Source organism: Triturus cristatus, chromosome 7 (genome assembly GCF_964204655.1).
Source record: "Triturus cristatus chromosome 7, aTriCri1.1, whole genome shotgun sequence".
Taxonomy (NCBI): domain Eukaryota; kingdom Metazoa; phylum Chordata; class Amphibia; order Caudata; family Salamandridae; genus Triturus; species Triturus cristatus.
The window spans coordinates 76,562,821-76,576,832 of NC_140590.1; the positions used below are offsets into that span (position 1 = coordinate 76,562,821).

Below are 14,012 nucleotides of genomic sequence, written 5' to 3' on the forward strand. Positions count from 1 at the left end.
ACCATTGATAAGCTAGGATTTTGCGAAGAGCTGCTTCCTAAAGTGACTAGCATACCATGTGGCTCAGCATTATTGCTTCACTCCAATTGGGGTGAGCTCCAAAGAATCTTGGGCTCTTGTTTGAATTCTGGGAGTCGCTAAGCTTGAAGGGGAAGGAAGACAGTCTGCCCACAACCTGGGCAGGTTGTTCAACTTGCTTGCATCACATAAGTTGCCCATTTGATTAGCAAATTTAGGTCCCCTAGCTTCTTGTCAATGCTGGCTACAAATACAACCAAGGTGTTTAGCAATGACAGCTGAATATCCATTTTATTTCATTAATGCGGGAGTGCCTCTAATGACAGCTGCACCGTGTTCAAGAGGGAGCTCTATACACAGCCCATAGTTGCTGCTTTGTTCTCGCCACGGTCTACTCATGCCCTGGGGCTAGGGACCAGACCAGCCTCACAACCATAAAAGCCAGCTACCGGAGTTTTTCTTTGAGGTGGGCCTTGTAAATATGATGACAGCATCTCCTCCCATTCCGGTGTACCAATGTACGAGAGCATCCGTTGGACTCTCTCCTGTTTCTCCTTTAAGAAATGACTAAGGGGCATATTATCAAGAAACGGCGTTAAAATTATCATCGCTTTAGCGGCAGAAAACTGCCGCTAAAGCGGCGATAATGGGCTTGATAATATGCCCTTGAGAATTCCCATAGAAGCCCATGTTCTTGTGTCAACATGGGCTTCTATTGGAATTCTCTGTTACATATTATCAAGCCCATTATCGCCACTTTAGCGGCAGTTTTCTGCCGCTAAAGCGGAGATAAGTTTAACGCCGTACTTGATAATATGCCCCTTTATTTGTCACAGATCAGCTGTGAGAAGTATTGAGATGGCAAGATCTGCAGACCTTCAGAGCTGCCTGATTTTGGATCAGACATTGCAGTTCATCTTAGGAATCGGTTGACGGCTCACTTAGTTGGAGGTAGAGAGGCTTCTCATTCTGATTCCCACTATCTTGACCATTCTGCCTACCTATGCCAATGCTTGGACCGACACGGCTGTAGGGTACTCTTCCTCTTAGCGCTGTTGAGAGGGAAATGGGATTCTTGCAAGATGAACCTGATACCTGCTCCTGGTCATCACAGGATTATTGGCCCAAATTTCCTTGTTTCTAGGATGAGCGTGTTATCAGCCGATGTTCCGGATATCCTGGATGCCACTCCCTCTGATTGGGATGACTCCTGGTGGCCCGCAGTGCTTGGAACCCCCTTATACCCACCAATCACAATACAACCTAGGCATGATCCTCAACTCCTTGCTCTAAATGAACAGTCAAATCAATGCTGTCTCAACCACCTTCTTCCACACTGTCTGCCTGCTTCAGAAGATTTTCAAGTGGATCCCCAACGAGTCAAGGAGAACTGTCACCCAGGTGCTCTTCAGCAGTAAGCTCGAATATGGCAATGCACTGTATGCTGACAGCACCCAAGAGCACCAAATGAAATTGCAGAGCATCCAAAACACCTCCGCCAGACTTATCCTGGACATCCCCGCTGCAGTCACATCTCGGCCCTCGGGTCACCCGAGAGACCAACAAAAGAATGATCTTCAAGCTCCTCATGCAGGCTACAAGGCCATCCACAACACCAGACGTGCATACCTCAACCACTGCCTGTCCTACGCAGCCACCAGACATCTCGGGATACTTTCCCACCGATCCGCAACACCTCAGCTTGAGGAATACCCTTCTCCTGCATCACTGCACAGACTTGAAACTCTCTACCTCTACAGCTCAGGCAATCATCATCAGTGCCTCAACCTGGCTCTTCAACTGAAGTTGTAGAACCCCCAGAGCCTAACGGGTGAGTAGCCACACCATATAAAAACCCTGATTAATCAATGGATGTAGTAAAGCCCGGCCCGGCTCTCAGCAAAGTGTCCGGTTTTCAGTGAGAGAGTGGCTGAGTGACAGGCCAGAGACCTCACTTTCGGTGCTGGCTGTTGTCTAAGGTTGCAGAGGTGACTGTAAGTCCAGGAGATTGCCATTGCCTGAGAAAGGGAAGAACCTGGATCCTTCAAGAAGTTGAATTTAGAATTTATTTTCAACTGAAAGGAGTGAGTGAGGCTCTTGGTGCCTTTGGCACCCTTTTCCAAGTTAGAAGCTCTGGCTGTGCTGCTGCTGGATTGGTCCATAGTTCTCATTCTGATTACAATTAGCAGTGGTACTGTTTGTAGTTGCACATGCGTTTGTTGAGCCTGCGAACCAACTAACGCTCCACGATGCGCATGATGCACATGTGTGCACAAGATTAGTGCCCCCACTAAAAGCTTCCAGTACCTACAGTTGCTGTTCCCTCCTGCGCAGTGCCCAATCTTAATTCGTGTAGCCCAAGGTTTGTTTATGCCCCAAACATATGTATATTACATTGTCCAGATTGTCTTTACTGTAGGGCCTTAACTTTGCTTATACTTGCTGTACAGGTTTGGGCAAGGTCTCTGAGGGCATGGCAGGCAGCTACATCTATATAAGCCATGCCTGTTTTGGCACGCGTGCTGTCTGACGAATATCGCGATCTCAGCAGCGTACAGGTTCCAGGTCCTGTGACTTTACAGAGTCGGTTTCCCGTTCTGAACTGCAGTGTCAGGCCTCTCTTTTGACACCTCTCAGCTCAACCACAACACATTTGGAGAAAAGCAGAGTGGAAAGAAAACCAGATCAGCGTTAGCCCGTCGAGTAGCGATAACACCCTGCACACACAGGGACGCTGATTTAATTCTTGCATGTCATCTTGACGATCAAGTTGAGACCACTTTTAAGTGCTGCATCACTCCTTAGACCACATTTTGCTTGTGTGATACACTAATGTTATATACTTGGTGCACTCCGTGTTACCCGCATTCTGTGTATGCACTGTGAACATAACAGTGAATTATGTAACGTGAGCATTGCAGTGATATCTGTACTGGCAGTATAACAGTGATTTGTCTAGCGCAAGTCCATAGCGCTTGTGTGTGCAAAGTGTTTTAGACTTATAGCGCATTCTGCCTATATCGTTTGATGTATAAAGATTGATCAAACCAGCAATACAGATAACACTGCAAGTGTGTAACCCTGCACCCAGCTCAGTTATGTGATATTGATGGTATTCAATTCAATTCAGTTTATTAAAGTTTTGGAACTCCAATGATGTCCACTTGAAAGAATACAGAATGACAAGGCAGTCCGAATAATTATTATTATTTTTCAACATATAGCAGTATCAAGGGATAAAATGTAGAATTTGGCAGCCAACAATGAGGAAACAGAGCATATCCTGAGTTGTGCAAGTAGCAATTAGAGAGCAGCCGGGACAACATAGAGCACCTTCATGGATCAAAGTTTGAAATTTGCAGCCAACAGTGAGAGAACCGGGCATGTCCTGAAATGTGCAAATAACAAGTAGAATGCAACCGAATCATGTGCAAATTTACAAATTAAGGTTAAAAATTAGATGAGCATAAAGCCTTTAGAATGGAAGACAGAACAATGCGAAATACATTTGTAATTAAGAGAGGATAAAACGACTGCAAGGAAGTCAACAATTCAAAAATGATATCCCACTTGGAAAATATACAGTTAAAATATGTACATAAATTCCTTTAAAAAGTTGAACAATTTTACGCACACTGCTTTATTTTTGGGATTAAAAAGAAAGTTGCGAGCTGAAGCTACATCCTTAACACCATTTTGTAAAAACATCGGTCTAAGCCAGCGACGGCGATGAAAGGCCAGTGCCGGACAAACGAACACAACATGATCCAAGTTCTGGATGCTCAGTTCACAAAAATTTTTAAAAAATCTATTTTTGGGATTCTGAGACCAGTGTGCTGTTAAATCATTTAGAGGTAGGAGATTTCATCTAAATAAGGAGAACCAGCATCTTGTTCCATGATCTAAGTTCCAAGTTAAATATTTCTGAAGAAGTTTCGGGGAAGTAGTCCTTGCTATTATCTTTAGTCTCTCTTTAGTATTACAGAACTCAATATATCTATTAGAGCTGATCTTACCACTTAAGTTGTTTTCAAAGGATTTGAATTCTCATAGCGGTAGAGAAATCACAGATTCCTCCTGAACACACAACAATTTTAGAGCCAGAGAGAAATCTCGATTTAAAGAGTATTTCTCCCCCATACCACCAATTTCCTTACTCATGAAACCTCTTAGTGAATAAAATTCACTATTTTTTAACTGGTATCCCCAGCGTAAAACTCTGGCAATGCCTTGAATATAGGTGCTTATCAGTCCAAATTCCAATCTAACAGCAGCTGACGAAACTAATGTATTAAAATTACACACATTTCGTAAAATCTGGCCTTCTATCTTCTCTAAAAAACTCAACTCCTTTACAGGGATTGATTCAATAGCATAAAGTAAGGTTGATGGAATTTTTGCTTTCAACACCGTCAGTAGATGTAGAAAATGCCTTCTACCGATTTTATTGTAAAAAATGCGCAGACCGGTTGCGTGGGACATAGCTTTACTGGAGCTGTGTTCAATATGAAGTTTATTCTTCGTATTGCTCGCGATTAATTACCCTAGATATAAATATGAATCAACCACCTCCAACTTTTCAAGACCAATATGCCAATTACATTTACTTAATTTTTTGCTTCTGTCACTTTTCATAATTAAAATTTTACTTTTGGAAACATTGATCTTCAAAAAATGAGCTGTTGTATACTTTTGTAATGATGACAACTTTTTGTTTAGCCCTATAGGAGTAAGATCCATCACTACTATATCGTCTGCATAAAGGAGACATGCAAAAGGACAGCTACCTATCTTTGGAGCATCGCCCTCTCACTTAGAAAGACAGGGTAAATCTGCTAAACATAAGAAAATAAGTAGCGGGGCTAATAAACAACCTTGTTTCAAACCATTTTCTATTGGAATTACAGATGTTAATCCTTGGTTTCCTCCCATTAATACCAGACACCAGGTTTGAGAATGTAATGCGATGATTAAGGACAACAGGGGAGCAGGCAAACCCAAACCCATACTTTGTAGTTTCCTCCAAAGAAGCGGCCGATCTACCTTATCAAAGGCAGTAGCAAAATCTATGAAGGCCATGTAAACATTTGATCTGCGAGATAGCGTATATTTCTCCTCAATTAATTTCAACATGGTACTATTATCCTGGGTGGAATGATTTTTCCTGAAACCTGCTATAGGGAGGACCTTATTCTCCATGACACATTCCATGAGCTGATCGAGAATACTGAGTGCAAATAGTTTTCCCACTGCATCTAATAAAGCTATTTGCCTGTAATTACCTGGATAAGTTCTAGGGCCCTTTTTTTGTAGGGGGATTAAAATACTTTCGGGCCACGACGGCAGCGTCTTCCCCTGAGAAAAACAAAAGTGAAACAGAGGGGCTAAAAACATAGCCCACAAAAGTTGTTCCTTTTTAATTACCGTCATCGGTATTTCATCTGGACCCATTGCTCCTGAGGATCTCATTTATTTTATAAAACCAACTATGTCACTCACTGAGTGTACACAGTTTGGTATATGAGTTTCCAAAGGGTCAGGGGCAGCGAGGAGGAAACTAGGAGAGTTAGTATTTGCTGCGTGGAGTTCTACCAAGTGGATTTTCCAATTCTCTTCTTTAACAGGAATGGGGAAAGATTTTACTCTTGTACCGTAGCAGTCAGCAATTACTTTCCATAATTTTTGGGAGTTGTTTTTGGAGGCTGCCTCTTTTAACTGGACCCATGCACCATCTTCCTTTAATTGCTTCAGAGAGTGTTTCTTCCTCAGCCTTTTCCTCTTCAATAAGTTGATTAAATTACTATGTTCATTCGAAAAGTTCAGGTACTTTGCCCTCACCAATTTATTGATTTCGCTATTTAGAATAAGCAATGGATTAAAATAAGATTTCTGTTTAATTGGAACACGCGATGATTTACTTGATGCAGCCAAAGAACCAATATTATGGGAAAAAACTTCCAAAATATCAATTTGAAACGAATCATATTCGGGCATACCTAAGTAGAGCTGACCTTTTTTCAGAGCTGTTAAATTTGCTTTTACTTTGACTGCCGCTTGAATGTTCCAATGAATTCTACCATTATTTACATGAAACCCTACATTGCTGCCTCTAAAGTTCCACAGGCCTACCTTAGCACAAGTATAATTAAATTTAAAACAGATCAACATGTGATCACTAAAATCAGATCCCAATACTTCCATGCTTATGAGATTACAGAAAAAGTCGGAGGAAACAATTAGATAATCTACAATAGAATTCCCTGTTGGGGCCTTATGAGTATAGTTTGCAGGAATATCATTTTATAACCTCCCATTAGCAATTATAAGATCTAAGCTTCTCAGACCTTCAAGTAATAAGGCACCCCTTTTATCTGTCCTGTTCTTATTCAGAAATTGGGCCGTAGGGATTTTTATTTTTTAGGGCTTCATTTTTTTCAGTGTTGGAAAATACCCTGATACTATGGGCCATATGTAGGTAGCCTAATACCACTCGGTAACGGCCGATTTTCGGTAAATATACCGTTACCGACCGGTATTTAGGCTTTTGGTATGTAGGGGGGACATTTCAGGATTCGGTAATTTACCGAATCGGTAAAATTACCGATTCGGTAATTTTACCGATTCGGTAATTACCGAATCCTGATATGAGATGTAGGGGGAGTGTGTGGGTGTTGTGTGGATTCGTTATTTACCACCAACTACAAGTTGGTGTTAAATGACGAATGTCTTAGAAAAAGCATTTTTTGGCCCTTAAAAGTGTGCAATGTGGCAGACATACATGCCCTTAGGGCATGTATGTGTGCCACATGTGCACACATGCAGGAATAAGGGGTGCAACAGGGTGTCACTGTGACACCCTGCCACCCTTGATTGTGCTCCCCCATTACCAAATCGGTATTTACCGATTCGGTAATGGTAACTGGCTTCCCATTGATTCCTATGGGCCTCCTGGCCCATAGGAATCAATGGGAAGCCAGTTACCATTACCGAATCGGTAAATACCGATTCTTAATTACCGACCAATTCCGAATCGGTAATTTTTACCGACTGATCACCTACATAGCATTTACCACTTCATAAATACCGAATCGGTAAAATTCGGTATTTATGAAGTGGCAAATGTTAGGCTACCTACATAAGGCCCTAAGTGAGGAAACTTTAGCATTCATATCACCTACTAGCATTAGAGACTTACAATCTTCCCTTTCCAGAATAGAGGAAATAAAAACAAATAGATCTTTTAATAGGTGGGCATGAGATGCATCTGGAGGTAGGTATACGTTTACAATTAACAGAGTGTTTAACCCCTTCAGCGCGGCGCGGATTTCCGCGCTGTGCTGAAGGTTCTGTGCACGGGCGGGGCCATGACGGAGCGGTTCCGTCATGCGCACAGCGCAACCGACACGCATGACGGAACCGCTCAGTCATGCGCATTGAAAGGGTTAAATGATCCTGGGGATCCTTAAGATGTAACTTATTTGCCTGAATCAAGTTAGAATTATGGGAGAATTCTTTATAGGACCAGCTAAAATTTGTACTAAGCATAATGGCGATACCTCCTTTAGCATGTCCTCTATTCACTTGGAGCGCAGGCCGGCTCAGCACTATATAATTTTCAATGGACCAATCCATTGTGATCCAGGTCTCTTGTAAACCGATTATATCCACGTTCAGATCCTTCAATAATAAGAATTTATTTTTATTGGAGTTTAGGCCGGCTGCGTTCCACGATATTATGGAGATATCCCTGCCAGGAGGAATTCCCACAATTTAAATCTAGGGATTTATTTTTATTCTGAGCGCCTGCCACCCAACTCCATTTCTTATCTTCCTCATTTATAGGGGGATCATACGGAGTCTTTTCCTCTACAAGAAGCGAGACCCTCCTGCCTCCTTTACCTAAGGAAACCTGCAAAATGCTTTCTCTCTTCATATGGGAAAGGCCCCTGTTAGAGACTTCGGAATATGAATTAGATTGCAGATTAAAAACCACTTTTTTTAAAGTTAACTCTACTTCAGGAATAAGAAAATCAATGCCACAACAACAAAATGTATCGCTATGCAACATTTTTAAATGGTGACATAGCTTTAGATGTGAATGTTACTCTAGCTCCCCTAGGATTATTATACTTTTGAACCTGAACCAGAGCAAGGTCATTGCTTCGGATCAATTGAAGGACTGGGATATCAGCAAGACATCCTAACAAAAAAGATCTATTCATAAATGATTCATGATCAAAAATAAATGAAAAATCCAGGGAGTGAGGTGCAGAGGGTAGATGGTGGATCTGACAAGATATTGATGGTATAATACTGAGAGCCTACACAAACCCCGGTGTGCTTAATTAACACTGGAGTTCCTAACACTGTATGCTAATGTTGTGTACTCTGGGGCTCATTTACAAGCCCCGTGCGTCACCGGTGCATCAATTTTAATATGGGAAAAGTGACGTACCGGCGGCGCACTGGGCTTGTAAATAAGCTCCTATGTGTATATTGTAATTTGTAGTGTCGTATGAGCCCTTCCTGAACTAACCACCCAAGCATTTAGAATGCCAAGAATGCCACCATCTTCTCCCAACATCGGTAGGTGCCAGCCTCAGAGTGGGAGGATGGGTTGTGTATTGTGGGACCCGAGCTCGGTAACGACTCCCTCTGCTGCAGGGTCCAGCTTAGTGCAATCCTGTGACCTTCTAGGGTGAGAGGGAGCAGCAAAAGCAGGAAAAGCGATTACCGCAGGTACCCGTTGATGTAACCATCTACCCTTAGAATGTACACACATTGCTAGAAGTAGTTTCATAACAACCACTCTTCTTACAGAAGGTATCCAGTCCTCATCAACATCCCAGCAAATGCCTTAGTGGCCACCCGTAGTACAGCCAGTGCACAATCAACATCTCTCTCTCTTTCTTTCTCATATAAATCTCTTTCCCCGGGTGCATCCTTGCGCTAGCCACGTAGAGTTTGTGGATAGGTATCAGATGACCAGGTGGAGTTGGCAAATAGCAACCTGAGTTGCTGTTGTGTCTTCGTGGGCTAAACAGGTCAGTGCTTGACAGCACAGCAAGCTCACATTTAAATTCCCACCCGGATACAATGGATTTCCAGGAAATTTCCTTTTCTGATTTGGCCAATATGTTAGGCAACCTACTGTTTGAAATGCAAATCTTGTCAAAATACTTGAATGATTTCCAAGCTACATTGGCAGGTTCCACCTCCCAAACCAACTTCTAACGTGCCTTTTGGAACCAGGTTCAATCCAGCCCTTCAGTCTCCTGGGTTCACTCACTCCACTGCTAGTTCGAATTGGTTAAAACTATTGATAGCAGTGCATTGCTGCAGGCCCACTTACTAAAACCACAAAGATCTAGTTTATTTAATCCATGCACCAACACTCAAGGCGATACTAGGCATTCCATGGCTCCAGAAACACAACCCCATCGTAGCCAGGGTTACCTAGGAGGTTTCTTTGCAGTCACAGTTTTGCATAAACAATTGTTGAGCAAAACCTCTATAAAGTCAGATTGATGTAGCAGTCGTTGGGGAATTAGAGAGCACTGGTTCCTGAGACGTCAATGAACTTCGCTCTCAAAGTACATTCCTGGGTGGGAGGATGCCTAGCTGGCAGGCAAATGATCAGGCAGGAAACTCTTCATAAATCCCATGGATAGGTGCAGTGACATTAAAAGGGTTAAGGGAAATTACCCCGATAAAAAACACATGGTCGGAGGGGGTATGCATGCTCCTAAAACACCATAAAAAGTCAGATGCCACCTGAGTTTGGAACACAAAGCCAATCAGAACCTAGCACACCAGTGTTCACCCTCTCCCCATGCCGGTCATCTGCACATGTTATCCACTGGCCACATTGTGTCCACCTGAGGCCAGGACTCACCATTAGACAATTAATTAATGACTCCAAAGGCAGCAACTAACATTCCTCACAATATATGGTATGCCATAAACTTTTATAACCCATAATGTTATGTTTAAAAGAAGGACACATACAGATTGTAAATTGAGACAGTCCTCAGATCTTGTGCCTGTAACTGTTCTTCCAGCTGTAATGTTTAATTAAATAAACTGTTCCTGTTTTCCAAATGCCTCTTGTCTTCTGTTCTTTAAGCTATTTTGAACTCATTTAACAATACCAGGACTTTGCAGATGTATTTGATAAAGAGAAAGCCACAACTCTTCCACCACATCATCCGATCGATTGCAGGATACATCTTCAGCCTGACTCACAAATTCTGTGTAGCCCTAATTATACCCTAATAGAGAAGGAAAACACCCATGTGTGGCAGTACCTTGACAAAATGTTGCAAATAGATTTTATACAGCCCTCACAGTGTCCGTCATCCTCTCCACTGTTTTTAATCCCAAAGAAAGAACCAAGCTCAGAACCTACTTAGGTTAGAGGGACCTGAATAAAATCATTATTAAGAACAGGTACCCTCTTCCCCTAATCTCCACACTCATTTATCAAGTCAAGAATGCACATATTTACACCAAGCTGGATCTGTGGGGTACTTACCATCTTGTAAGAGTCCGAGAGGGTGATGAGTGGAAGACAGCTTCCTGTACCAAATTTGGTTTGTACGAATATCTCATCATGCCTTTTCTATCGGACTCTGGAACGCATTCAAAGCCTTCCTCTGTTTTATCAACGAGGCCCTACGGAAAATGATTGATCAATGCGCAGTTGTCTATATAGAAGACATCCGGATCTATTTAAATTTCTAGGAGGAACACATTACCCATGTCAAGGCCATCTTTAGTGCGCTTTGCAAACATAGAGCCTTACTTAGAACTCGGGAGATGGGTTACCCAGTCATTTCGGTGATAGATATCCTGCCCGCCAAAATATAGATCCCATAGAGACTTAATAGGATTTACATTTTGGAGGATGGGGTGCCTTTCAATGATGTGATGAGTAACCTGTACGCCAAGTTCTAAATCAGGCCTATAGTCTCAGAAGATGTGTCTATGAATAATTGAAGGCTGGGCCAGCGTGATGCAAGTGGATGGAAGCTCACCCAGGTTACAAACTAAGCCCAATCCTAATCAGGCCACTTCCACACACTTAGGGCTCAACCAAGTTGCAGGTTTCTAGGTCTGCTCACCCTGCTGGGTGGCTTTGGCCACAGATTGACTGCTAGCCCTCACTACTCCTTACTGTCTCTCTGTGGCCTGTGCTACAACCTCATTTCCCTGAAGACTGAAAGACTGATGCAGGTCTAATTCGGGACCAGAAGGCCTGTGAGAGCTAAACTGAAATGGGGCCTGCTTCTGGTGCTTCGGTGTCTGCCTCTCACCTTTCGAGCCTTAGATCCCGTACCTATTTTGCTCCACTCTGTCCTTGTTGGTTGTGGCAAGCGAGACTGGGGCAGGGTGTTGCAGGGGAAGGGACATGGGAGTTTCAGCTTCAGCTGCCTCAGAGGCCATCACAGGCAATTGGATTCTGCACTGCATGTAGCTGCAAGGAATAGGCATTAGCATCAGGTGGCATGTGTTGTGCAGGAGAAAGGGCAGTATGGTCAGGATGTGTGGTAGAAAATGGAGATGCATGCCAGTACCGATGGCGGTGTTCAGTCAGACGGCCTAGCTAGCCCCAGCATGGCCGATGTAGGTTGCGGGCCTTAGCGTAGACAGCAATTTGGGGTCATGCTATCCACTCTCTGTTCTGTGCTCCATGCTCCACCCCCCCGCCTCCGATCTGCAGCAACTTCAGACTTCTGACTCAGCAGTGGGAGTCTGATTCCTGGGTAATCGAGGTCCAGGACATTGCTACTCTATGTCTGTGAGTTCCACTATCTCCAGTGGAAACACCACTTGCAGGATGGATGCATAGTTTTACAAGTATACATTTGCTCTTGGGGGGTGTGACTGTGGGCACTGAAGGGCAGTGGAGAGGTTTCATGACCTCTAGAGACATGTTGCGGCAGGTGTGGGGAGCTTTGGGGACTGGAGGGTGCTGGACAGTTATGGAGGCTCTAGACCTGGGAGCTTTGGAAAGAAGGTGATAATAACATTTTCTCTTGTTTGCGTCATATGCTAAATATGTGTGTTTTATAATGTTTTAAAGTGGTAAGAAACTAATTAGAGGGCACTAGAGACTCAAATTCATTCTTCTGAGGTCTATAAATGAGTGTCATCAAGTCAGGTAATAATAAACACTTGTTACTCAGCACCAAAGCCCTCCAAGGGGTGGACATGTGCTTTTTAAATACGCCTGTTACGTGACTGTTCGAAAGAACAGAGGCATTCTGTACTGTTATGTTTTATAATGTCCTTAAAAGAGTTTGTTTTCACCTAATGATCGTATCTAAGCCCATCACAATGCCATGCAACCCGCCCTCCTCCTCCCTTTCCCATGAAGTGAAGCCCTGGGCCCTAAGAAGTTAAATATACGTACCATGTAGTGGCCTTGGTAGTGTCCATTCAGCATTCACACACCCCAGTGAAGTGGTGTCTGATGCAGCCCTTTGTTCTTTAAAATGTGCTCCTGGTGGCCAATCTCCCCTATAGGAAGTGGTGCTAACACAGCAGTGGGAAAGCAATGCCTGGTGCAGGTCACAAGAGATGTGCAAGGTTCTGCTCCTCTCCCCCAAGTAGCAGAAGAAACACCACTACATCCATAGAAACTGAACTATCTGTTCTTTGTCTCCTACCATCACAACATAGGGAGTGGATCACATGTTCTCTTTCATAGGATGTACACTAAGTTGAACCCTAATTGCTAAATAAAAAAGCTCCAGAAAAGTCTTCTTTCTTCATGCAGCACCTCCTATCTGAGCACTGCCTTGCGTATCAGTACTTTGTAACACCACTGGATATCATAGCTCTGGGGGGGGGCAGAACCTGTTGTGGTAAAGAGGTATGCAGGACAGTAAGCAGGCTAGGAGTGTGGTGGAGAGTTTGCCCTCTTTTACCATATCTCACATTCTGCCCTCCCCAGGTCTTGTTGCACTATTGTGTCTCTCACATACCTCAGCCACACAATATAACAGTCCACACAGACACCTTCCAATGGAGAGTTTCTCTCTCTCCCACCCCATGAAACAAAATATAAAGAAGACAGTGGTTAAAGTGAAAGACCAGATGGGATTGTGCACAGGCAGTACCTTTAAATCCTGGTCCAACTGACAAAGAGTCCTGAGAGGTTATAAATCCTTTTTAATATATGACTCAAACACTGGGATACTTGATGGAAACCTTTTGTCAAAGTGCATTTTGTGTCTAATTATTATTATTATCATTGTTATTGTTAATATTGTTACTATTAGTAGTAAATTATTATTATTATTATTATTATCGTAATTATTATTATTGTATGTTGTTTTTATTATAATTTTTCTTTAGGAAATGCTATCAAGTGTGAAGTCTGCTTGAGCCTACAAAGTAAGGACTGCTCTGGTGAGCTGATGACCTGCGGCCCGACTGTGGAAGGCTGTGAGACTGCTATTCTTGAGTACAACCGTGGTAGGTGCTGGACAGTTAAAGAGATCCTCATGGTATAATGTCATTCCTTAAGTAAACTTCATTAGCAGGAATGTTCTTTGAGAGCGAAATTCATTCAGCTGAATGACGCACACCGAGCTGATGCTCACGCAATGTCTGACACATACACTCTATGAACAGATAGATACAGCCTTATCCCACAGTGGAAAATTGCCCAACAGCTTGGTTCTTCAGCAAGGAAGACAGTTGTGCATTCACTCAAAGCATAAAAACTCCATCCTGGTACAATCAATACCATTAGGAAAACAGCATATGCTTCCCAGCCCAGGAGCAACCTTGAGGAACACTGCCAAGGAAAGCACCATATCTCTGTCCCTTGCCTTCCATGCTGTCAGTAGATGGGCTCCGCAAAATGCCATTTTAGTTGTTGGTCAAGATGAAGCCTATGCATGTGTTAATGCTGCAGCAATGCGCTCACATGATGAATACAAGATGGAGCTTGTTTAGTATCAGAAATGTGGCCTATGCACGTA

The 14,012-nt window shown here is 43.1% G+C and overlaps 1 protein-coding gene across 1 annotated transcript in view; it reads left to right on the forward strand.

The window, feature by feature from the left end:
- Positions 1-1,311: 1,311 nt before the first annotated feature.
- Positions 1,312-14,012, forward strand: part of LOC146808858 (uncharacterized) — a 50,372-nt gene continuing 37,671 nt past the window's right edge. The window contains exons 1-2 of the mRNA XM_085614792.1: positions 1,312-1,783; positions 13,381-13,500. Coding sequence (XP_085470918.1) covers positions 1,312-1,783; positions 13,381-13,500 — 592 coding nt within the window. The remainder of the gene's footprint in view (positions 1,784-13,380; positions 13,501-14,012) is intronic.